Below are 27,534 nucleotides of genomic sequence, written 5' to 3'. Positions count from 1 at the left end.
CTCGCTAAATTGCCCAGGTTGGCATTGAACTTGAGATACTCCTGTCTCAGCTTTGTGTGTCCCTGGGATTACACCATGTACCTATCTTAATTCCACACTCCTCACCTAGCCCTTAAATTCCAATTTCACTTCCACCCCATATCCACTCTCTAGGTAGAGAAATTCAAATTGGTAATTTGCCTCTGGGCCTTCACGAATATTCATTTTCTCAGTAACATATCTCTTCAGCCTTTGCCACTAGATAACTCCTTGTTATAGTTTAGATATTAGGTATCCCAAAAGTTCATGTGTCCATTATGCAATGAAATTTAGAGGTGAATGACTGGGTTATGAGAGCCTTCACCTAACCACTGCATTAATCCTCTGGTAGGGATTAGATGGTAACTATAGGCTGAAAGGGTGTGGTGAGAGGAGGGGGGGCTATTGGGGACATGCTTTTGGTGTATATACTTTGTCCTTGTTGAGAAGAGCTGTATCTCTCTTTCTCTCTCTGCTTCTTGGTGTAATCTCCTGAGCCACTTTCTCCGTCACACTCTTTCTCCATGATGTTCTGACTCCCTTCCCTCCCAGAGCAATGGACTTCACCATCTATGGACTGAGACTTTTTAAAGCTTGAGCCCCCCAAACAAATTTTCCCCCTGTAAAATTGTTGTTTTTAGGTCTTTTTGCTCATAGCAGCAAAAAAGCTTACTATAACACTCTTCATCCTTCAAGTTTCAGTTTCCATATCACTTCTTCCCAACCTGTTCTCAAAACACCCTGTATTTTCTTGCATCAGAAATCACCAAACTTCTATAATTCTGCCTTACTTGTCTGGTCTTCCCTAAAAAGAATGTATCCATCCTGCTTCCTAAACGATCCCCAGTATCTCAAAGTGCCTCACACTGGAATATGAATTTAAATATTATGGCAAACCTATTTCAAAAATAAATAATACCTGAAATACAGTCCAGGTCAAATAAGACAATAATACAGGGCTTATGTACAGGAAACATCTCTTTGTAACTACAAAATTTACATCTTAATATTTACCATTAATTGAATTCAATGTATACAGGTAGAAAATAACCACTGCCTTTAACTTCAATAAAGAAACCCCAGGGGCTGGGGTTGTGGCTCAGTAGTAGAGCACTTGCCTAGCGTATGAGGCACCGCGTTTGATCCTCAGCACCAAATATAAGTAAATAAAAAATAAAGGTACATCAACAACTAAAAAATATTAAAAAAGAAAGGAAGGAAGGAAAGAAATTCCAGCACTCTGTAACTTTAAAACAAAATGGTTCAATAATATTTTAACAATTGGAAAACAGAATTTTAAATTACTACTGAAAATGTAAGAAACATGGGGGGGAGAGACATAAACAACAACATCATCTTAAAAAAAGAAAATATCACAAAGTTTATAGTTTAGAAAAGTGATCTGAGGATGTGTGAACTTACTCCTATTTATTTACTTATTTTTAGTTCTGAGGATTGAGCTCAAGGCCTCATGCATGTTAAGCAAGCACTCTACCACTGAACTAATTATTGCTCATCTTTTTTATTTAAAGCAGAGTCTCTGAGTTGCCCAAGGTGGCCTTGAACTTGCAATCCTCCTTCCTCAGTCACCCAAGGAGCTGGTATTACTAGGATACACTGTCATGCTCATCTTGCTTATTAAAGAAGAGTTTCCTATATATAATTCTCTGAAGATGCACATGCAGAATCAAGCAAATATCAGGACTAAGGTAATTATTAAGCTACTTTTTATATTGCTGTACTATCTACAGTTCAAAACAAATAATTTCGAATTTCAGAAAGAAATCATTCTCCCATGGCTGGGGTTGTAGCTCATTGGTAGAGTACTTGCATGGTGATGCCTGTAGATTTGATTCCCAGAGGCAGAAAGGCGCAAACAAAGAAAGAAATCAGAGTACACACCATTATCCACCAGTACATACATAAGCATTTTTTGTATAATATAATGCTCTTTAGCCCTTAACTTTTTTCCCCTTACTGTTCTTCACCATTAACTATCTCCCTTCTTAGGTTTTTTCAATTCTTCCTCTTCCTTTCTCAGGCCTTAATGTTACGAATTAGTACCCCATGCATCCTTGAATACTGTCCTATTGTTGAATATCCGGCTTATACCCATGTATACCACCACTTATGACCATAGTCCTACCATTCCTGACCTATATTAAGAAAAGCACAGAACCAAAAGAACTTGGCTGGGCTGTAGTATAAGTAATAGTACAATGACACCTATCATGACCTATTTGAGTCAAAATTGCCTTTGATTACAAAACAGGTTAAGGAACAGTTTATAGTACTAGGATATTTTCTAATAGCAATTCATGTCTCCTTATTTTCCCATATGAAACTAATTTTCAAACTATCTGGAGCTTTGGAATACTCATTAGCTTTAGGGAGCATGCAAAGACCACAAAAACAAAACAATATAAAAACCACATCTGAACACCATGTGCACAGAAGATAATAAAATCGAGACTATTCTCAATTATCTATACCAGCTAATCATCATTTCTCTTCCTATGGAACACAACCTACATTTCACACACTCTTCAGTTCCACAAACATTTCAGTTCCTACTTCTTACGGGACCAGAGTTCATTTCCATCAGGAATTTCCGGTTTCAAGATTGAAACTGAAGGATATTATATTATTAAACCAGTTTTAATTCACTTGTTATACAAAATAAAATACTTATTTTCAACATACATGCATGGAAGGAAATGCTCGTTAAATATTACCAACATTAGTATTTAATACTCCATTTCACATATAAAAGTATGCTTATAAAACCAAGGAAAAAGAAAATCCACACCTAGTTTCTAATAAAAGAACAAATCACTGAGATAACTGTAAAATTTAATGGTTTTTCTCATTAATTACATATAGTACAATTGAGAAAACCTTGGTTGTATACAAACAATTAATCGAATTCCTTCACTATTTTCAGATAATTCCAAGACATATCTTCTCTATCTGGCAGTAAACTTTTGCTCTTCTGGTCAAGGATTTATTGGAGAATAATAAACAGAAAATATGCTATGTGCATATTAAAATAAACAAGATTGGTATGGTTGTTACACCTATAATCCTAGAGCCTGGAAAGGCTGAGGCAGGAGGATCCCAAATCCAAGGCCAGCCTCTGAAATTTAGCAAGACCATGTCTCAAAATAAAAAATACAAAGGACTGCTGTGATGTCACTCATTGGTAGAGTGCCCAAGGTTAAAACCCCATTACTAGTCCCACCCAGAAAAAAAAGATAAATAAGCGAAAGTTTTTAATATCTTCTCAAATCTTAGCTGCACAATATAGTAATACTCACCTTATCCATGAGGAATAGGTGCCAAGATTACCAATGTATGCCCCACACTACAGACAGTATTAAACCCTATATATGCTGGGTTTTATTCCTATACATACATACTTATGATAAAGCTTAATTTACTTAAGAATAGCTAAAGAAAACCAATTTATTATAATAAACAATTTAAAACTGAGGAAATATTTATTTCTGAAATTTTCCATTTAATGTTTTCAGATCCTGATTGACCATGAATAACTGAAAAAAAGGAAAACTGCAGATCAAGAGGGAAGGTCCTATCTCAAAGTGCTAAAACAGAGCCAGAACTATGCAATTACTTTGGAGTTAGTACAGACCCTAAAGAAACACCTTTATTGAGACATAATTGACCCACCTAAAGTGCACAATTTCACTAAGCCAGGGGTATAGCTCAATGGTAGAGCACTGGTCTATTATTTACGAGGCCCTGAGACCAATCACCAAGGGGGGAGGGGAGGGGTGGAAGGAAGAAAAGAAAGAAAAGTACAAAATGTCATAATTCTTAGTATATTCCAAGTTGTCTAGCCATCAATAAGAGTCTAATTTTTGAAAATTTTATCACCTCAAAAAGAAATCCTAGCCGGCACAGTGGTGCATGTCTGGCAGAGTATCTGGAGGCGGAGGCAGAGGCAGGAGGATCACGAGCTCAAAGACAGCCTCAGCAATGGAGAAGCCCTTAGCAACTTAGTTAGACCCTGTCTCTAAAATATGGCATATTCATGCCATGTCTCTAATAAAATAAAAAAGGGCTGGGGATGTGGCTCAGTGGTTAAGTGCCCCTGAGTTCAATCTCTGGTACCAAGAAAAAAAAAAAAAAGAAAAAGAAATCCTGTAACTATCAGCCTACACTATTCATTACTCTCTAACCCACCCCATTTCTAAAAACTACCAATCTACTTTTTGTCCATAATGATTTGCCTTTTCTGATATTTCATTAAATGATATCATAATGTAGAGAATCTGGTGTCTGTTTCTTTCATTTAGCAGGTTTTCAAGGTTCATCCATGCTGGAGCATTTATCAACCCTTCATTCTTTATGTTTGTTTGTTTTTTTTTTTTTTTTCGGTATTAGGGATTGAACCCAGAAGTGCTCAACCACTGAGACTTTTTTAATTAATTATTTTTTTATTTAATTATTTTATTTTGAGACAGGGTCTTGCTAAGTTGGTTAAGTCCTCATTAAGTTGCTAAGGCTGGCTTTGAACTTGTGATCATCCTGCCTCAGCCTCCTGAGCTGTTGGGATTACAGGCATGTGCCACTGCACCAAGCCATTCTTTATTATATGAACAGTTATGAGGCTAGGGATGCAGCTCAGTGGTACAGCACTTCCCTCACATGTGCAAGACCCTACATTCAATCCCCAGCAAAGCAATAAAGAAATAATAACTAGTTGTGACTTACTGGCTAATTCTAGCTAATATTTACCAAGTATCTGCTCTGCGAAATGCACTTTTCTAAGTATTCGATTTTACTAAATCTCAGGCAACATCAATTATTCAAGAAAACATTACTTTAAGTGCCTTCACGGAAGACAAAAATTTCTTCCAATTAAATGATGATATGCTAATCCACTGAAATATGGATTCTCATTTGAAAGATACTAAGATGGGAAAACATGTTTTATAGAATTACTGAAAAGTACTTTACATGTGTTAACTCCTTTCATTTTTATAATCCCAGGAGAGGATTTTAAAACAAATGAGAAACTGAAGTACATAGAAATTAGATAACTTGCCTAAAATCATAAAGCCAGTGAAATCAAGGTAAGATTGAACCCTTACTGTTCAACTAACTGTTGACTGACTGTTTTGGAAGAACCACACTCATACTTTCAGAGATTGTGTCCTTACTCGTTCTTCCCAGGATCATGGAAGGAGAGTCCAGTGATTTTTTTAAACAATTTAACCTTTATTTATTTATTTTTGTACTTGTAGGTGGACAGAATGCCTTTATTTATTTTTATGTGGTGCTGAGAATCAAATCCAGGGCCTCACTCATGATAGGCTAGCACTTTACCACTGACCCAGACCATAAGTGACAGTTTTACCTGTCATTTTAAGTATAATGGTTGAGAGCAGTCCATCTACAGCACTTTTCTTTCTTCCATCTTATTTCTGTTTTTTAAAACGAATGAATTAAAATCCAGGAATGGGTAGCACACACCTGTAGCCTATATCTGAATTTCTCAAGAGGCTACCTATAATCCCAGATACTGGGAGGCTGAGGCAGGAGGACCACAAGTTCAAGGACAGACTGGGCAACTTAGTGAAACTCTGTCTCAAAGCATAAATTTGAAAACAGCTAGGAATGTAGTTCAGTGGTAGAGCATTTACCCAGCATGTTCAAGGCTATAGGTTCGATCCTCAGTACTACAAAAACACAAAAAAGTTCTGGAAATGAATGGTGATGACAACTGCACAAAAATATATTTAATGCTGCTGAGCAATACATCTAAAAGTTAGATGCAGTGAGGCACACCTATAATCCTCGTATCCCGGTGACTAAGGAGACTGAGACAGGAGGATACTAAATTTACCTCAGCAACTTAACAAGACCTTCAGTAACTTTTTCATTTTGTCCCCATGTCCAAAAAAAAGAACGGGCGGGGGTCGGTGGGGTGGTGGTAGCTGGGTTGTGGTTCAGGGACAGAGTGCTCACCCAACACGTGAGATGCCCCGGGTTCAAGCCTCAACATCACATAAAAATAAGTGAATAAAATAAAGGTATGTGTCCAACTACAACTAAAAAAATAAAATAAAATCTTAAAAAAAAAAAAAAAAAAAAAAAAGAACCAGGGTCTGGGATTGTGGCTCAGCGGTACAGCACTCGCCTAGCACTCGCCTAGCACTCACCGGCAAGACCTGGGTTCGAGCCTCAGCACCACATAAAAATAAAGGCATTGTTTTGTGTCCATCTACACCTAAAAAATAAATATTAAAAAAAAAACAAAAAACCTTGGAGGTATAGCTCAGTGGTAAAGGGTAACGTGCCCCTGGACTCAATCCCAAGTACCAATACAATACAAAACAAAAAAACCAACACACCTAAAAATAGTTAAAATGGCAAATTTTATGCCATGAACATTTTGCCACAATTAAAAAAAAAGGGGAGGGAGCATGTCAAAAAATAAATGTATATCAAGCAACAGAGATATCCCATTCTGGTAGCTGTTCTAAATTCACCCTTCCCATTACCATGTTTATTCTTTTTTTTTTTTTTTTTTAAGTTGTAGATGGATCTTTGTTTTATTTATTCATATGGGTGCTAAGAATCAAACCTAGTGCCTCAAATATGCTAGGCAAGCACTCTGCCACTGAGCCACAACCCCAGCCCCACCATGTTTATTCTTAAGTTGGAACAACTAATAGTTTGAGAGTATGAATTCCACAAAGTTCTGAGAACTGCTATAATATATTAAAGGGTACTATATTATGAGGAGCCAAAGATAATATGTAGGTGTAAAACTCAGTCCTTGACTCAAGAGCAAATAAAAGTAAGTCAAAGATACATGTCCAAAATAATACAAAAATTTATGCAAGTACTATATAAATCCTATAAAATGCTAATGGGAAATATCTGACAGGCTTAATGGAGAAAAGTGGCACTTCACCCTCATCTTTTAAAAAAGCCAGAATTTCAAATAAGGACAAAAGATTCAAGCAAAAATTAGAGAAAAAACATGAAAGAATAAATATCATTCACAAAGAGCCAATAATCTAGGTTGGAAAACAAGACCATGTTGTGGGTGGAGATGTAGAAGATAAGGGTAGAAAAGAAAACTGGGGTTAGGCTGTAGGAGACTTTAAATGCCAAGATAAGGAGTTTAGACTTTTATTAACAGAGAACGAAAAGAAGGATAACCTAAACTATATTTAGGAAGATTAGAAATAGCAAAGATGGAAGGGATTAATAACAGGCAAAATAGGGAAGTAAGTACCTAAGTTGAATGGCTAAATTAAAAGTTGTGATAGTGGCAAAAGTAAAAACATGAAGGAAGAGGTTCAGTTTAAAAAAAAAAAAAACACCAGCTCAGGCTACCTCTTGTTATACATGACCATAGGGTAAGGTAAGATCATTTCCACTTCACAGTCAAAATGGTTTTGCAATTATTTGCTGATTACTTCTCATAGAATGTGAGCTCCATGAAAGCAGAAGTGCAAGCCTTATTGCTATATTCCTTGGTACATAATATTCAAATAATTACTGAAAGAATGAAGAATACATTATTCCCTAAAACACTTTCTTCTTTGAGCAAAGTAAGAACCTCTCTCTAAATCAGGGAACACTGCAAGTTTTTGCAGACCCAGTATCTGAGTCATTATCAGATGCACACTCTATTCCAATGTAAAGCCACTACTGGCTGCTTTTGATTAAGCCTGCTTTTTATTCTAATTTCAGAAGCAAGCCACTTGCCATGGCCTGAAATCTTAAACACAGCAAACAACTCATACAGTGGTAACTTTAATAAGCACTAAAACATACATTAGTAGAGCCAAGTATAAAAAAATTTCAAAAGTTCATGCATAAAAATAGGTTTACTATACCTTAGGGGGATTGAATGGATATGTTTCTGGTATTTTTATCTCTAGTTGATATCTTCCTCCTAAAAAATTGGGAAAACAATGCTGTTCAACTCAAATATGTAAACCAAGTATACTAACAAAACTTTTAAAAACATTTATTATTTTATATTCAACTGCAAATTAATTTTAAAGTGGAAACCCAAAAAGGAAATCATCAAAAGCACCAGTTTTTTATTTAATACTTATTTTAAAGCATCCATAAGACCCATTTTCATATCAGCAATTCGTTTATCAGTGAGGAATAGGACTAGACATACATGAATAAATTAAATCCAGACAACCCAATACCAAATATTTCATGAAAACAATTAACTTCCATTTCATTTTGTTGCCTCTAGTCAACAAAAGAGTCACTAATAANACTAAAAAAAATAAAATAAAAAATAAAAAAAAAAAAAAAAAAGTCAAGCAGGAAACTTTCCCCAGTTATTTCCTACATTCTCTCACATTCACACCTCCTCCATTGTTATAAATGGATTATTTTGGATCTGGGGAAAAGGGCATTTCACTCGGTACCCTTTTCCTTAAGCACTTTTGAGTTCCAATTCTTCTCTTAGAATTCTTTTCAATAGAGTCCCATCTATTAAATACATGAATAGAACCAGATGCCTGAATCACAAAACATATGATAGCAGTAAAGAATAAAGAAATGAAAAGAAAAAAAGAGGGGGGGGGGACAGGTAACAGAAGTGTAATAGAAAATTTTGTGAATACTGAAATAACTTTCAGAATTATAAATACTAGCTTCAAATCAAATATACATGATTAAATTTGACTTGAACATTACAATAGGCTCTTTTTTCTACTACAAATCTATTTATTTTTCCTGATTAAATTTCAGATTACCATCCTTTATACAAAGTTATTATTTCTTGAATGTCCAAAACAATCTCTTATGAGCAGTGTTCAAGCCCAGAGATATTTTTATTTCTACTCCATGTTACATGTTGTTATATGTTTCTCGGCCTTCTGCCTAAAAGATTAAGAGTATGTTCTGTCTTGCATTATTACCTGAAAAATTATAATATATAATCACTACAGCATTAACCATAATACCATTCATGTGTCGTTTAACAACAGGATGTGTTCTGAGAAGCATCATTAGGTGATCTCATCACTGTGCAAAAAGAATATACCAGGACAGTTACAATGTCACTAGGCAATGTAATTTTAACAGACAACTGTTCAAATCCATAGTCCATCATTGACCAAAAATGTCACAGATTATATTTAATCAGGTTGATACATATAAGGGAATTTTTTACAAAACACACTGTATATACCAGATGTAATCCCAGCTAGTTGGGAGAGTGAGATAGGAGGACAACAAATTTAAGGCCAGCCTGGGCCAACATACTGAAACCCATTCTCAGAAGAAAAAAAAGGAAAAGGCAGGGGGAGGGGTTAGAAGGGAGATCATGGATGCAGAACACTTGCCTAGCATGCATAAAACCCTGGGTGTTTAATCCTCAGTGCAGGAAAACACATAGGCATAAAAAGAAAAACAGCATTCATTTTAAATAGTTACCTCCTGAAGAATAGCCCCCGCCTCCACAATACAGGATCTCTTTTAATTGCCCAGACTAGCCTTGAACCCCTGGGCCTCAAGCAATCCTCCTGCCTCAGCTTCCCAAGTAGCTGGGCCTACAGAAGATATAAGCTACTACTCCCTGCTTTAAGAAGAGCTTTTAACATTAAAAATTCATAAATTAAATTTTAAATTAATTTTTAAAAAATGGTTGTGGTTGAAAAGGGATGAGAATTTTTGGCCAATCAACAATAATCTAGAAACTAAAAAGAACTTTTAGGAAGAAAGTAAATTGTTCTTTTACCACTGAGTTATTTTATTAGTCAAAAGAAGAAAACTGAGTTTAATAAACACACATCACAGCAACTTTTCAATGGGTATTCTACTTCTCAATCTGATTATTTTAAAATACTATATAAAATGACTTCCTCATTACCTAATAGATTAAAAACATGTCTAACATTCTACATGTAAACTTCTGCTTTTGCTTTTTAATTTAAACCAAAATTAAAAAACACAAAGAGGCTGGGGGTGTAGCTCAGTGACAGAGCACTTGCCTGGCATGTGAGAGGCCCTGGGTTCAATGCCCATCATCAAATAAAAACCAAACAACTAGCCAGGCACAGTGGGGCACACCTATAATCCTGCCAACTCGGAAGGATGAGACAGGAGGATTGCATGTTCGAGGTCAGCCTCTAACTCTTAGTGAGACTGTATCTCAAAATAAAAAATAAAAGGGGCTGGGGTTTTTGCACAGTAGTAAAGCATCAATAGGTTGGATTCCCCAGTAACACCAAAAGAAGAAAAAAGAAAAATAAAAAGCCCCCCCAAAAAAAGTAAGAACCCTGCAAGAAACATTATTTAAACATTTTTCTTACATTTCAAAGAAAGTTTCTAATTTATGTCCTTGTATGGTACTTTTACTAAATAAAATGATCATCTCAATACTCTCAATACTTATGACAAAAAGAACAGAATGAGATAGTATAACTCAAATATCCAAAAAACATATTAATCTTAATCTTATCAAAAGACTGTTTTATTTAAAAGCAGAAGCAGGATTAAATACTTAGTTACCAAACATTTCTAACTAAAAAGAAATACAAAAAAATGTGCTTTATCCAATTAAAAAAAAAAAATCACTGGGACTGCGATTGTGGCTCCATGGTAGAGCACTCGCGTAACATGCATGAGGCACTGGGTTCGATCCTCATCACCACATAAATGTAAAATAAAGATATTGTGTCCACCTAAAACTAAAAAATATTATATATTTTTTTTTTAAAAATCACTTACCTATTAAGAGTTGCTAAGAAGGTAAGAAATTTTTCTCATCTAACAACTAAGCTCAGGAAGTATCTTGTCTGTTACAAAAATTTGCTGGAAGAACTCTAGAATAATACTGTTGCCTTACTGCCTTCAAAAAACAAAACAAAACAAATCCCAAAAAGAACATTTAGTCAGGAGTGGTGGCACATGCCCATCATTCCAGCAACTCAGGAGGATGAGCAGGAGATTCCAAGTTTGAGGCTAGCCTCTACAACTTAGCAAGACCCTGTCTTCTCAAAATAAAAAATAAAAAGGAATAGAATACAGCTGTGATAAAGTGATTCTGGGTTAAATTCCCAGTATAAGTAAAAAAATAAAACATCTATACAATCTAAAAAAATAATTCAAGAACTATTATGCCTGCCTTCAAGAAGCAGCAGGTATAACCGAGCATTTGCAATTAAGACAAGCACTTAATTTTTTGTAAGATATAACTAAAGGTCTCTTCTATGTTTACTATCAAAAGGACTAAATAAGCAGTGTTCAGTGACACATGCCTGTAATCACAGCAACTCAGGAGGCTGAGGCAGGAGGATTCCAAATCAGAGACCAGCCTTGGCAACTTAGCAAAAACCTAACCCCCAAATTGATCAATCAATCAATCTCAGGATATAGCTCACTGGTAAAGCACTCCAGAGTTCAATCACCAGTATCACACCCACCCCTCAAAAAGATAGTATGCTAATTACATACTAGAGTCTTTAAATTTTTGAATAAGGACAAAAATATTCAAGAATATTAGACTTTTCTCAATTTGGGGGGTTACTATTCAATACCGAATTATAGAACCACCATATTCAGAATAATCATAATTACCCCTTCCAATATCAATCCTGATTCACTCCAAAGTAGCAAGTTATTAAAAGTATAACTTTGACGTAAAAGGCTATTAAGCCTCAAATCCCAGCTGTGCCTCTTCTTCATATCAAATCTTAGATAAGTTAATTAACTTATCTGAGCTTAAGTTTCTTTATCTATGAAAAAGTGATAACTCTACTTACCTCATAAGATTTGTTAAGAACCAAACATATGAGTATGCATACATGTAATGCTTCTAAAGAGCTACCACATATTGTTACATGCTTTCTACTAAACAAATATCTGAATACCTAGATTCCAAGAACCATGGTTATGCTGCTTAATCCAAATTTATAATATTCATTCATGAAGATTTGCCTAATGAGAAATTAAAATGCTAAAGCTTCTCTCTATATATCTTACCCTCAAATTCTGTGGTCTACAGTAAAGGAGCTACAGACTTAATTTGTGAACATAAAACTAAGTAAAGCTATCTACTTTTTTTTCTATAAATCTAAAAATGATCACTCAAAACTTTCCTAAATAAGAAAATTAAATACATGAACTACAACCAGTATGAAGATATATGAGTGAATGAAATGCCATATGACAAATGGGAGAGGAGCTTTAAAAAGCAAAAACAAAGTTAGTCAGAAATTTAAGGCAAGGTTTGTTATAAATACCATATGAAGGGTAACTTGAGAGTCTACAGACTATATAAGAAAGAGGCTTAACATTCTATTACGTTTTAAAAATTCTAACCTGCACAACCTGTAACTTAGCTGTGCTAAATCTCTTTTGGGGAAAGAAAAAATTAACTAAAATTCAGTAAGAAAAGTCAGTCTGGATTAAGTGTCTAAATTTATCATTTTAAAAATTGCTGTATATACTAAGCCAAATGTAGTTACCTTCTATGTAGTTTATAGATGCTCAAAATTAATTCTGATTTAATGTTTCAGACAAGTTCTAATACGCACGATATTTTGATACAGAAAAAAGTACTTGCCTTCATATGGTGTGTCTGGAGGTCCTGCTATTTCTCCTCTTAATTCTGTAAAATTCTCATCTACAAGATCTACTTTAATTTGATTTTTGCTCGTCTTAAAAATAAACAGAAAATAAATGTTAGTTATGTCAACAAGGAAAAGGCCTATTTTAAAATATTACCTATAAAAAACTTAAAGCCCCTCTTTCATAGATTTATCTACTCTAGAAAAATAAACTGTCCTTTTCTAGGACTTAATTAGCCAGTTTAAGAGTATTTAAAACAAAGAAAGTAAGAAATATTAACTTCAATATTCTTAATGAAATAACACCACTTTGAACAATAGAACAAATGGCTTGTTGACTTTATGGGAAAGTTATTAGAGAAAAATAGCAGACAACTTATTTATATTTGCTAACTCCACATATGTCAAGTCCAAAGTGATAAACCTATTCATCTGTAATTAAATGTAGTTAAGATTTTGAACCTTCAGGGAACTTCGGTTCTACTCAATGGAATTCACATTAATATTCCCAAGTACCTACCTGCCTATAAATGGTACCTCCACTTATGCTTTTATCCTAATATCTTACTGGTTTTATTTCACATTCCTAATATATAAAGTCCTTCCCTTCTCTCAATTTAAACCTAAAATACAAATTTAACAAAACAAAATACATATACAAAATATGTATTTTGTTTTGTTAAATTCCTTATTTTTACTTAACAGACATAATACATCTACTTTTATAACAAAGTCTTGCCTAAGATTTCAAGAGTAAATTTTTCTGTTTTGGAACCATCTTTTTAAAACTTGCTTACTGGATGGAACAGTGTTAAGAATATCTGCTTTAAGGTCCTCAGCTTCTTTCACCACACACACACACACACACACACACACACACACACACACCCCAGTTTCACTTTTTCTATACTAAATATTTTTAGTACAGAAACAATGTATAACTTAAAATCCAAATTTCTAAAATTTCATGACTTCTTGAAAATATATATATGAGGAGGGTGCTAGGAATTTAATCCAGGGATACTTTCCCACTGAGATAAATCCCCCTTCTCTTTTTAATTTTGAGACAGCGTCTTGCCAAGTTGCTGAGGCTGGCCTCAAACTTGCAATTCTCCTGTCTCAGCCTCCCAAATGGCTGGGATTACAGGCGTGCACCACTACGCCCGGCTTCATGACTCTCTTCTAATAACACAGAATTACCAGAATTACTTTAATGTATTTTTAAAATGTTCTAATTAGTATTGGTTTATTTCATAACCTTTGTTATGTTTCAAAGTATTTCATATTTTTCTGAAAATGTTTTTATCCAAAAAGTGAAATTGAATTATAAATATGCACAAAAGAGAAATTTCTTCCTGTGCCCCAGAAAATCATTACCATTCATGGTGTTGTGGCAGAGAAAGAAATGTACATTTTAGCAAAAGTAAAAATACTTTGTCTGGTATGTACAAGAATAAACAATGTGATGAAAACTGAAGGCATCCAACTTTACTGACCAATTTAAGAAGCCACAAGTATTAACTATAGATTTTCATTTTTACCCCTAAAACTTTTAAGGAAAATCAGAGCAATCAGATCTTTTACTTTACTTTAAAAGACCTCTAGCTTCCTCTAATCTCCTCTAAAAAGAAATACCCTAAAATGTTAGTATACTAACGAATGTAATTAGACTAAAGTTTTGGGGACAAATAAAGGAGGTAAACAAAGATTAGAAAATCTGCTTTCTAGAACTATCCCAATTCTGTTTAGTAAAATATTGAATAATTATTAATTTTTATACCTCTATCATTTTATGTATCCACAGCACCCAAACAATAATTTAGAGGGGAAAAAAATAGATCTTTTTTTCACCTTAGAAAAAAAACACCATTAGTTTATGAAAATTTTACTAAATAAGTTGAAAATACCATCACCATGATATATTCCCATTACAAAAAAGCATACTACATGGTCTAGGATCAAGCTTTCCCTGCAGATAAATAAGATAAAAAGAAAATGGACATTAAAAAACAAGGATTTTTCAGTTTAATTTTTCCATCAAAAACAATGATCCTTTATACCTCCACAGTGTAATTTAAGCATCCAATTATTTTATAATCATACAAAATTTGAATCCCAGTGCTCCCATAAACCAATTTAAAATCCCAGCTAAAGACTCAGAAACATAAGGAAGACATGAAAAATGGCAAAAGATGACATTATTAGAAAAGTCATGGTTTTTGGAGAGTATAGATGTGTGCTAAATCCTACTTCTGGCACTTGTGATATTAATATAAACGCGTCACTTATATCTAACTTAATTTTATTCCTGTAAAATGAGAATACGTAAACCAGAATTAAATGAGTCTCCTAGATAGACAAAGATCAAGTGTGCAAGTTCTAACAATATTAAGTACAAAACCTTTGATTTCAAAGCCCTATTTTGTGAAATTCATTTCATAATTCTGCTGCCAATCTAAGAACAGAATGTGATTTCAGAAAATAAATACGAAAACAATGTGTCATTCACTTTAATGACTGCAACAACTAAGGAGTCTTATGGATGAAACCCTGAAGAACTGTTATTTTTTGCACAATCTTCTTTTTTGGCAGTATGGATATTGAACCCAGGAATGCTCTACCACTATGCTACATCCCCACCCCATTTTATTTTTTATTTTGACACAGGATCTCACTAAATTGCTCCTGCTGGCCTCAAACTTGCAATCCTCCTGCCTTGGGCCCTCAAAGATGCTTAGATTATAGGCATGTGCCACCATGCCTGGGTTGGAACTACATCTTTTGTAAGGATAGCTGCAAAGCTACTTTACTACACTTTCTTCCAACTCTGCTAAACACAGGAGAACTTCTGGAAGTCGTGTTTTTTCCTAATGTTCACTTTGAAGAAGCTACAGCTAGCTAAATAATTTTTTAAAAAAACATTTATCTTTCAGTTGTAGGTGAACACAATACCTTTATTTTATTTTTATGTAGTGCTGAGGATCGAGCCCAGTGCCTCACACATGCTTGGCAAGTGCTCTACATCTGAGCCACAACCCCAGCCCTAGCTAAACAATTTTTACATAAACTATTTATTAAGATGTAAAAGCCAAAAGCTGTGGCACCTGCCTATAATTCCAGCAACCTGGAAGGGGAGACATGATTCCAAGTTCAAGATCAGGATGAGAAACTTAGGGAGACTCTGCCTCATTATAAAAATTTAAAAAGGCTGGAGATAGAATGCAATGGTAGAGCAACCTGGGTTCAATTCTAAGTACCAGAAGGGGGAAAAATAATTATGTTAGAAAAAGCAACAGTAAGAAGAAGGTATTTGATATGTATCCTATTGTTAAAAGGGAAGAAATACAGACATAATTTCTCTGTATATAACATAAAAGAAATTGGCCTATGAAGACAAAGATAAGGAGAATGTCACATGAAAACAAAAGATTACAACGATACACCTACAAGCCAAAAAAGAGTACATGAATGGCAAACCATGTGTCATTCATTTTAATGACTGCAAGAAGCTAAGAATTTCCCCTAGAGGTTTCAAAAGCATGACCCTACCAAAAACATTGATTTCAAACTTCTAGTCTCCAGAACTATGAGACAACAGCACCCACCACAAAAGACTTAGACGTAAACTTAACAAAATGTATTTTTAAAATCTATATGCAGAGCTAGGTGCAGTGGTGCACTCCAGTAATCGCAGCAACTGGGAGGCTGAGGCCCTAAGCAACTTAGCAAGACCCTGTCTCTAAAAAAAATATATTTATTTTAAAAGCAACACCCCCATGTGGCTCAATGGTTATGCATCCCTGGGTTCAATCCAGGGTACCAAACCAAAAGTGTATATGCAGAAAACTACAAGCCTCACTGGGTGAGGTGGCCAAGGCACACACCTATAATTTCACAGACTCAGAAGGTTGAAACAGGAAGGTTGCAATTTCGAAACCAGCCTCAACAACTTAGCAAGACATTGTCTCAAAATAAATAAAAAAGGTTGGGAATATGGCTAAATGATAAAGTGACTCTGGGTTCTGAAGGAAGGAGGGGAAGGAGGGAAAACTATAATAACCCTAACAAAACAAATATTTAAATAAATGCAGAGATATTCTATATTCTAAAACCAGAAGGGAGGTTCAACAATATAAAGGTGCAATTCCTCACAACATGATCTATAGATTCACAACACCAATAAAATTCCCCAGAGCAAGCTATTTCAATAGACATTAAAAACGGAATATAAAAAACTAGAAGAGCCAACACAATATTAAGGAAAAACAAAGCTGAATGACTCACAGTATCTGATGTCAAAACTCACTATTAAAGCTATAATAATCAAGATAGCTGGAGGTGGGGACTGGGGTTGAGCACTTGCCTAGCATGTATGAGGCACTGGGTTCAATTCTCAGCACTGCATATAAATAAATAAATAAAATAAAGGTCCATCAACATCTAAAAAAATTTTTTTAAAAAGCACAAAATTAGTAAAAGGATAGACACACACCAACAGAAAGCCAAGAAGTAGACACATACTCACATTAAGAAACTGATCTTTAATAAAGGACCAAACTAACAGAGAAAGGATTGTATTTTTAATAAATAGTGCTAGAAATGAACACCAATATGCAAAACAAAAATTAGATAAAAGTAAATTGTAGTTTATATTTTCTATACTGGCAAAATTCTTAATACCTCATCCATTACCCCATACCTGTACAAAGCTATACCCATAAGGTGATACCAATAAAAATCACAATGGTAACATTGTGTTAAAGGTAATATTAAAAAGAAGGTATATGTGGCTTAAATGGTAGTGCTTGCCTAGCGTGCGTGACGCACTGGATTCGATTTTCGGCACCACATAAAAATAAAAATACAGATATTGTGTCCACTTAAAACTGAAAAATAAATATTAAAAAAAGAGAGAAAGTATTAACACCATACAATTTATCATACCCTCTACCCTATCATTTCCACTCCTAGAAACTAAGGAAATGATTTCATTATAGGTAAAGGGAAAAGTACTAAAAATTATAATATAAATCACTGAATATTAAATATAATGAAAAACCAATAACTTGAAAACCCAACAATTGAGGGATCTACAAGAACTGTGGTACAATTTAACTGAATACTACAAATAAAAGTAAATAAGTGGACTTCTGGCTTCTGATCCAGCCTAAAAAAGCTTGGCAGTTATCACTCCCATAGGAAGAAGTAAGCCTGTTAAAAAAAAAAAAAAAAAAAAAAAAAAAACTGAAAATGAAAACTCTTCTTAGCTCCATCAGAAAACTGAAGTCAACAGGGCAAAGAGCTATATCCCAAATAGGAGAGACAAGGGAATATACAGAATCACAACTTAAGCAGAGGGAGAAGTTCATGAGAATCTTTGCAGGAACTCCTACCAGAGTAATGTCCCTGAAGTAACTGGAGAATGCTTGTAGGCTAAAGAAAGAACAAATATGAGACTAGCTGGCCGTGATACATGCCTGTAATCCCAGAAACTTAGGAGGCTGAGACATGAGGATCGCAAGTTCAAAGCCAGCCTCAGCAATTTAGCAAGACCCTGTCTCAAAATAAAAAGTAGAAGTAAACCAAGCATGGTGGCCCACATCTGTAATCCCACTGGCTTGGGAGGCTGAGACAGGAGAATCCGGAGTTCAAAGCCAGCCTCAGCAACTGCAAGGCACTAAACAAACTCAGTGAGACACTGTCTCTAAATAAAATATAAAACAGGGCTGGGGGTGTGGATTACTAATCAAGTATCCAAGTTCAATCCTTGGTACAAAAAAAAAAAAGTAAAAGTAAAAGGGCTGGGGAATATGACTCAGTGGTTAAGTGCCCTGGGGTTCAAACCCTGGTACTACCCCCTCCCTCCAAAAAGACTAAAGCTCCCCAATTTTTTTAGTTTTGTTTTTTTTGCCAAGACCACTATTATCAGGTTCTCACACTGAAAATGGGAAAGAAATTCCTTTGTTTCTGGCAGCAGGAGGGGAAAAAAGCAGCCATTTTGAAATAAGCCCACAGCATTCAGTTCCCAGACCCCCATTCGGAGATCAGAATCTAGGCACATGCTACATCCCCAGCCCTTTTTATTTTCTACTTTGAGACAGGATATTACTAAATTCCAGGATGTCCTTGAACTTGAATTCTCCCACCCCATCCTCTTGAGTAGCTAAGACAACAAGTATGCACCATGCACCACCATGCCCATCCATTCTTTTTTTGTTGTTGTTGTTACTGGGGATTGAACCCAGAGGCACTTAACCACTGAGCCATATCCCCAGTCCTTTTTATTATTTTCATTTTGAGACAGAGTCTTGATAAATTGCTTAAGCTCTCGATAATTTGCTGAGGCTGGTCTCAAACTTGCAATTCTCCTGTCTCAGCCTCCAGAGTCCCTGGGGGATTATAGGCATACACCACTGTGCCCAGCTCTGTTATGTCCTTTTAAACAAGAGCTACCAAAAAATATATACTGTACCAGAGTCTATCAAACTCAAGTTTTACTAGAGCAAATAAACCTGAAGGACGGGAAATATCCAAAATCCAGTCCTCTGGCCTCACTTAACATTCTCACCTAAAGAGGAAGGTTGACAAAGAAGCATTTGTGAAGGTCACAGCCCAGGTTTATAGATTCATTAACAGACTCAAACCCAATTACAGGACTACAAAATCCTTCCATCCCCCTAACACCTTACCATTAATAGGGCTCCTGTATAACAACAGATTACATGTCTCAGACCTAATTTAAGAAGTTTCTAAGGAATTCCTAAGGCAACAAGGGAGGCAAAAACAAGGACACCAGGGGAAATTTTAGCCTCTGATACCTGCAGCTGCAGCTACAGCAAATAACAAACACTGCCTAACCCTTAGTCAGATAAACATAAAATCTTACTCTTAAGGCTTATTTACCTCAGTTCGTTTTACCCAATACATTATACTCAGCTTTCAACAACAACAACAAAAATTACAAAGCACACTAGAAGATAAAAACCACAGAGCCAGAATGAAATATGGCAGAAATGTTAAAAATACAGGATGAATATCCTAATTGTTCCAAGAAAAGTTGACAACATGCAAGAACAAAGGGGTAATGAAAGCAGAGACAGAAACTCAAATAAGAGTAAAAAGGTGGGCTGGGGATGTGGTTCAAACGGCAATGTGCTCGCCTGGCATACGCGCGGCACTGGGTTCGATCCTCAGCACCACATAAAAATAAATACGTTGTGTCCACTGAAAACTGAAAAATAAATATTAATAAATTTTTTTAAAAAAGAGTCAAAAGGTAAAGTTAGAGGGCTTGAGATGTAGCTTAGTGGTAGAGTACTTGCCTAGTAAGCACAAAGCCCTGGGTTCAATCCCCAGTACCACCAAAAAGGGGCAGGGGGGAAGTTAAAAAATCAAAAGCAGTACAACAGAAATTAGAGGAAATACAGCTAAAGAGATGTCAGTAGAAACTTTCAAAACTGAAATGTGAAAAAAAGACATGAAAAGGATAGAACAGAGGGCTGGGGTAGAGCACTTGCCTAGCAAGCACAGGCTCTGGGTATCATGACCAGTAGAGGAGGAGGAAAAAAAAAAAAAAAAAGTACATACAAGAACTGTAAGACAATTTTAAAAAGGCATAATGTGAATACCAGAAAAACAAGAAATATTTTAAGCAATAATAAATTCCTCAAAATTAAGAATCTCCCGAAATTAAGAGATACCAAATCATAGATCCAGGAAGCTCAGAAAATTCAACAAGAATAAACATTTAAAAAAAAAAAAAAAAAAAACCTGATACTACACAAATCATATTCAAACTGCAGAAAAATCAAAGGCAAACAGCACTACTTATTATAGCAAAAGGTTCCAAGCACTGGATAAATAAATTTGATAAGCCTCTTAGCCAGAACCACTAAATAAATTATGGTAGCCATACAAAAGATTATCACTTATCTGGCTCTATTTTTTAAAAGTGTCTCTGGTTCACTAATTTGCAATATTCCCCAAGGTAAATAGGTAATCAAAAAAGCAAAATACAGAACCATGCATAATCACTAGATAATATTATCTTATAGGACCACCTTTGTATATGTGGTTCACTCTTGACCCAAAACACCTTTGTTATGTGACACATGAGTTTAACACTAGATCTATCCTGAAAAAATAAAGACCAAAAAAACCACTAAATTGACTCTGGAGAAAGCAGAGAACAGAGAGGTCAATAGTCACTAAGTTGAAAACTTGTTTTTTAACTGTATGTACCCTTTTTTCTATACCTTTTTGAATTTTTTACTATATGAACATATTTTTACTCAATAAATAAATTATACATTAATTATATATTTACTCTATAAAATTTCTTCTACAGCTATGCATGATGGTACACATGTCTATAATCCCAGTAACTCAGGAGGCTGAGGCAAGAGAATCACAAGTCTGAGGCCAGCCTCAGCAATACAGAAAGATCTTGTCTCAAAATTTAATAAAATAAAAAGGGTTTGTGATGCAGCTTAGTGATAAGATTCCCTTAAGTTCAATGCCCACTACTGGAGAAAAAAAAAATTCTTACCAAATGTTTTTCATGCTTGATGCTTACAATCAAGCTGTTAAGCATTTTACTAAAATGGGGAGGAAGCCGTGTGCAGATTTACTGAAATGGGTGTGGGGGGGTGCCCAGAAAAGTTTCTAGAAAGTGAAACAAAATAAATTTATATACTTTATATTAATCAGCCTATGGTATTTTTTTTATGACAGCATGAGCTGGATAAGACATTCACACAGTGACAATAAATGGGAGAAGGATCGTTTGTCACCACTGGAGTTGACTATTATTCCAAATCTTTATTCTGAAAATAAGTAATTTTCACCCCATTTGATGACGGAAAATTCTTCTTTACAGAAGAATTCTGACTCAATAAATTTAAGGCTGACAATTAGGAAAACCACCTTTCTGTAAAAACCCTCAATAAAATAACTGACTTAGGCAAGGATCATCCATAAGTGAATACTAACTTATCAGGTGACAGGATGCTTGGGAACAAGATATTTCCAGGACATAAAAGTTTTAACCCCACAATTTATTGCTGGTTTAAAAAGGAATAAAACATATCTTTAAGCTGGGCATGGTGATGCTTGCCTGAAATTCCAGCAATTCTGGAGGCTGAGGCAAGAGGACTGCAGGTTCAAAGCCAGCCTCAACAACTTAGCAAGCCCCTAAGCAACTCTAAATAAAAAATTAAAAAGGATTTGGGATGGGATTCAGTGATTAAATATGCCAAATTCAATCCTGGGTACCAAAACAACCACAATAAAAACACTCACTCTTTCTCCTATCTTCTTTTTTCTTTCCTTTGGTGGTGCTGGGGACTGAACCCAGGGTCTTGTGAATTCGAGGCAAGCACTCTACCAACTGAGCTACATCCCCAGCCCTTATATACACATGCTTACCAAAAAATTGTATGAAATTGCATGGCCCCCATCTTTTTTTTTTCAATACATCTTTTTTTTTTAAGTTGTAGATGGACACAATACCTTTATTTTATTTTTATGTGGTGCTGAGGATTGAACCCAGTGCCTTCCACATGTGAGGCATGTACACTACAACTAAGCTACAACCCCACCCCATAGGCCCCATCTTAATCAAATAATTAAACAAGTAACCTTGCCATCACTAGCAATAACTTATGTTTTAGTCTTTTTTGCTGCTGTGATTAAAAAAACTGACCAGCACAAATATAGAGGAGGAAAAGTTTATTTGGAGGCTCATGGAGTCAGAGGTCTCAATCCACAGAAGGCTGGCTCCGTTTCCTGGGGCACAAGTAAGACAGAACATCATGGTGGAAGAGTATGGCGGAGGGAACCAATTCATATGATGATCAAAAGCAGAGAGCCACTCCACATGCCAGACACAAAATTTATACTTCAAAGCCACACCCCCAATAACCCACCTCCTCCATCCTACCCACCTTCAGTCACCACTCAGTTAATCCTTTAGGGATTGGGTTAAGGCTCTCATCACACAATCATTTCACCTCCAAACCTTTTTTTTTTTTTTGGGGGGGGGGGCACTTAAATGCTATTTAATGCCATTTAAGTGAATATGGATGTTTTAATTTTAAAAATTTATTCTAATTAGTTATACATGACAGTAGAATACATTTTGACATATTCTACACAAATAGAGCACAACTTCTCATTCCTCTGTACACATGTATATAGGGTAATATCCTCTGAGCCTTCTTGCATTGTCTCATACACGAGATTTTGTGGGACACATCACATCCAAACCTTAACAACTTATACTAATGTACTTTATTTTTTTTAATATTTATTTATTTAGTTTTCGGTGGACACAACATCTTTGTTTGTATGTGGTGCTGAGGATCGAACTGGGGCGGCACGCATGCCAGGCGAGCACGCTACCGCTTGAGCCACATCCCCAGCCCCACTAATGTACTTTAATATGAAGTATACAACATCACTTGAAATCTTGCCCAAAACTGTTTAATCTGAAGTTAATCAAACCTTTACACTAAACTCCCAGTAGCTTCAGTGTTAATGACGTGAGGGAGAAAAAAGAAAGGTGTGTGTGGTGAGAACTATCATAAATTTTAAAAGACCCAAGAATACATTTTTTGTTTGTGAACTTTAAGGCGATCCTGATGTTTTAAAAAGGTATAAAACACTTTTTAAAATTAAATTAATTGGGAAAAATGAATATGAACTTGGAATACTTGGTATCAGGAATTAACAATTTTCTTAACTAGAATGACAAAGGTGATTTTACTTTTAGCCAGGTGTGGTAGCACAAACCTATAGTCCCAACTACTTGAGAGGCTGAAGGAGTATCACTTGAGCTCAAGAATTCAAGAGTGTTACTTTTAAGAAATGCAGGCTAAAATTGTTTGATGATGTATTATATTCATAACAGTTGTATCAACTGTTTGATCTAGATAGTAGGAATACAAATGAACTGTTCTTTCAACCTTTCTATTGGAAAATTTTCTTAATTAAAAGTTAAAAAGTCAGAAAGAGATTAGGGATACAGCTTATTGGTGGTGGGTTTAATCTCCAGCACACACAAAAGATGAAAAAGATAAATAGATAAAATAGGACAGCTGTTGTTACTGTTATTATTTTGGATTTTGCTGGGAGCTCCTCAGCTGAACCTATAAGCCTTATGGACCCAAGGCAATTGCTCTACCACTGAGCATATACCCTAGTCCCTGATTTTTCTGTTTGACCTTAAATATATATATATATATATTAATGGTGAGAATATGATGAATTGGACTGCCTGATACACTGCCAGTGCTAAGGTAATTTACAAAGTGCTTTCTAAAAAGCACTTTGGAAAAAAATAATAAATAAATAAAAAGCACTCTGGACATGGGTATTAAAAGTTCAATACATTTGGGTGCAGTGGCCCATGCCTGTAATATCAGCAACTCAGGAGGCTAAGGCAGGAGGATTGTAAGCTGGAGGCCAGCCCCAGCAAATCAGCAAAGCCCTGTTATCAAAATAAAAATAAAAAGAAGAAGGATTGGGGATGTAGCTCAGTGGTAAAGCACCCTGGGTTCAATCCCTAGCACCAAACATATACATACATGAATACTATGACCTAGTAATTTTTCTTCAGGAAATATATCTTAGGAATATAAACTCAGATAAAAATTAAAAATATTGGGTCAGCTACTCACACAGCTAAGGCAGGAGAGTTCAAGGTTAGCCTTGGCAACTTAGCAGCAAGATCCTGTCTCAAAAAAATAAAGACAGCTGGGGATGTAGTTCAGCGGTAAAGTTTCATGTTCAATCCCCATTATAAAAAAAGAAAAAAAAATATGTAAAGATCTACATTCAATATTATGTAGCGGGGAAATATAAACAACTTATGGTTAAGTCAGGTAATATAGTCTTTAAAAGAGTATTTGAAGCCAGATGTGATGGCCCATGCTTGTAATTCCAGCTAAAGGAAGGCTAAAGGCAAATCATAAGTTTGAAGCCAGCCTGGGCAATTTAGTAAGACCCTGTCTCCATATAAAAAATAAAGGACTAGGGATGTGGCACAGTAGTGGAGTACTCCTGAGTTTTATCCTCAGTACTGCCACCTCAAAAGAATATTTAATGCCACGAAGAAAACAATAAAAATTTAGAGGAGTTGGGGGTGGGGATGTGGCTCAAGCGATAGCGCGCTCACCTGGCATGTGCGAGACATTGGATTTGATCCTCAGCACCACATAAAAATAAAATAAAGATGTTGTGTCCACAAAAAACTTAAAAAAAATTCTCTTTAAAAAAAAATTTAGAGAAAAAAATACAAATTAGTATATACATTTAAATCCTGTATAATAAAAAAGATGCTGATATCAATTGCTATCTGATGAAAGATGGTAGCATCACCTTTGTACATTTTTTTCCCCTAAATTCTCATAGAAAAGCCAAAAAATAGGAATGTCTTATGTTCCAATGGATATTAATGAGCTACACACTCTTATTCTTATGGTCATATCCCTGATTTTGTCAATTAAAACTGCACCACCAAAAACTCAACTTCTAAAATCAATTCCAATTTTTCCAGATTCCTAACCTCCTTGGACTAAAAGTTCACTTCCTTTAGTACTCCAAACTTAGTGTTAACTGGCTTCATCATGACCACTCTCCCTCATTATCAATCATTTCTAAAGTCCTAATGTGGGCTGGGGTTGTGGCTCAGTGGTAAAGTGCTTGCCTAGCAGGCGTAAGGCACTGAGCTCGATCTCCAGCACTACATTAAAAAAACTAAATAAACAACCTAAAGGTACTGTGAACATCTAAAACTAAAAATATTTTTAAAATAAAAATTTAAAAAAATAAAGTCCTAATGTCCCTCCTCATTCAGTTTAGATTCCATGGATATTATTATAATCATTCTCTGGCAAAATACTCTTAACCTTGATGCTTTCTTCCATCATGGTACTCACATAAAACCCCAAAGCTAGTTAACTCATTTCCCAAATAACAACAACAACAACAACAACAAAAAACAAAAACAAAAAAAAAAAACACACAACTATGTGTCCTCCCCAAGCACCACAAGAAATAAGGGGGGGACGACGACAACTCAACCATCATTAATTGGTCTCATGTTAAAATGAAGACCACAAGTCCCAAATGAAATTTACAATTGCTCTAAGTGTCTACTCCTATTAAAGATTAATCCCTTCACTTGTTCTGTGAAAATCATCCCCTCTGTTCTTTTCAAGGACTTTGCACCTTCCCTGGCAATCTGGGGGTGGGGGGGGACACTTTGTAATTACTCTTTAACATAATCAATTTCCCCTGTTTATCAACATTCTGTTCCTGTTAGAGGAGAATCTCCTTAACAGAGTAAACCATAGTTGCCGTTTTCCTAACTTCATAGTCTCTCAGCAACCCACTCCATTCACACATCCATCCGTCTTCACCATTCCAATAATAACACTTGTCAAGGTCATTAATGATCACCATGTTGTAAGCTCAATGGTCATGACAAGGCAGACCACTGCCTTTTCTTGACTTCAGTTATACCACACACCTCATGGTTTCCTAACACAACAACTAATAACTCACTCCCCTTATCCTCTGCTGGTTCTCTTCAGTTCAACTTCAAAATGTACAAAGGGCCCAGAACAAAAACCAGAACTTCATCATAGAACCTCACCTTTTCTTGCAAATTTCTCTTAAAATCGCAGATTTAGACTTTAAATATATCATATAAATATATATACACATGTTTATATGTGTGTTCTATGTGTGCCAAACCTATCTCCAGACTTCCAGACTGATAGATTCAACCACTTGTTATTTTCCCAACTTAAAACCTAACAAAAACAAAGCAAATTTCTTTTTTTTTCTGGTACTAGGAATCAAATCTACGGCTGAGAAAGCCCTTTAAAGGAGACAAGCCAGGTGCAATGGCACATGCATGTAATCCCCAGCAATTCAGGGGCTGAGGCAAGAGGATCACAAACAAGTTCAAAGACAGCCTCAGCAATTTTGCAAGGTCCTAAGCAACTTAGTGAGATCCTGTCTCAAAAAAATAAAAAGGGCTAGGGATGTGGCTCAGTGGTACCTGGGTTTAATCCCAGGTACCAAACAATAAAGGAGACAAACAGTTGGCCTTTATTTTTGCAATTCCCCTTCTAAAATACAGAAATCTTGTTGGGACTTCTGGCAGTCATTTTTAAAGTTTTGTTTGTTTTTTAATTGGACACAATACCTTTATTTTTATTTATTTTTATGTGGTGCTAAGGATAGAACCCAGTGCCTCGCCCATGCTAGGCGAGCACTCTACCGCTGAGCCACAACCTCAGCCCCATTTTGAAAATTTAACGACAAAAGTCACACCCTATAAGAACGGTAAACTGAATCTCAGATGCAGGCCAGGCTCAGTGGTGCAAGCCTATAATCCCAGGCTGACACAAGAGTATTATGAGTTCAAATCCAGCCTCAGCAATAGCGAGGTGCTAAGCAACTCAGTGAGACCTTGTCTCTAAATATTAAAATACAAAATAGGGCTGGGGATGTGTCTTAGTGGTCCAGTGTACATGAGTTCAATCCCTGGTACAAAAAAAAAAGATGCAGTAACACTGCAAAGTCCCCAACCAAACAATCCTGGAATACATTCCTCTAGATTTTACTTCTTTCCCTTTCTTTCTTTTGTTCTTTCTTACTTTTTTTTTTTTTGGTGTATGTGTTGGGTCCTGGGGATTGAACCTAGGGCTTTGCACACCCTAGGCAACCGCTCTAATAATGAACTACATCACCAGCCCTCTTATTTTGAAACTGGGTCCACCTAAGTTACCCAGGCTGGCTTAGAATTTTTGATCTTTCTGCCTCAGCATGTACCACCCTCAGCTGGCCCAAACTTTTCTTATATAAACCACTATTAATTTCTTTTTGTTATATCCAGCAAACTCAGTCCCTAACTCTTAGA

At 35.6% G+C, this 27,534-nt stretch overlaps 1 protein-coding gene across 3 annotated transcripts in view; it reads right to left on the bottom strand.

Moving 5' to 3' along the window:
* The window catches only part of Ube2k (ubiquitin conjugating enzyme E2 K), a 73,673-nt gene that overhangs the window by 23,730 nt on the left and 22,409 nt on the right, over positions 1–27,534 (bottom strand). The window contains exons 1-3 of one of the 3 annotated variants that reach the window (XM_048784356.1): positions 12,599–12,682; positions 8,949–9,054; positions 7,899–7,957 (exon numbers count right to left, since the gene is read on the bottom strand). In XM_048784356.1, coding sequence (XP_048640313.1) covers positions 7,899–7,957; positions 8,949–9,039 — 150 coding nt within the window. In that variant the 5' untranslated portion in view covers positions 9,040–9,054; positions 12,599–12,682. Of the gene's footprint in view, positions 1–7,898; positions 7,958–8,948; positions 9,055–12,598; positions 12,693–27,534 lie in introns of those variants that run through there. The other 2 variants (XM_015482050.2, XM_015482049.2) reach the window with 2 other exon arrangements.

This window comes from Marmota marmota, unplaced genomic scaffold (genome assembly GCF_001458135.2).
Source record: "Marmota marmota marmota unplaced genomic scaffold, marMar, whole genome shotgun sequence".
Classification (NCBI taxonomy): domain Eukaryota; kingdom Metazoa; phylum Chordata; class Mammalia; order Rodentia; family Sciuridae; genus Marmota; species Marmota marmota.
This window is presented reverse-complemented; position numbering and strand designations above follow the sequence as displayed.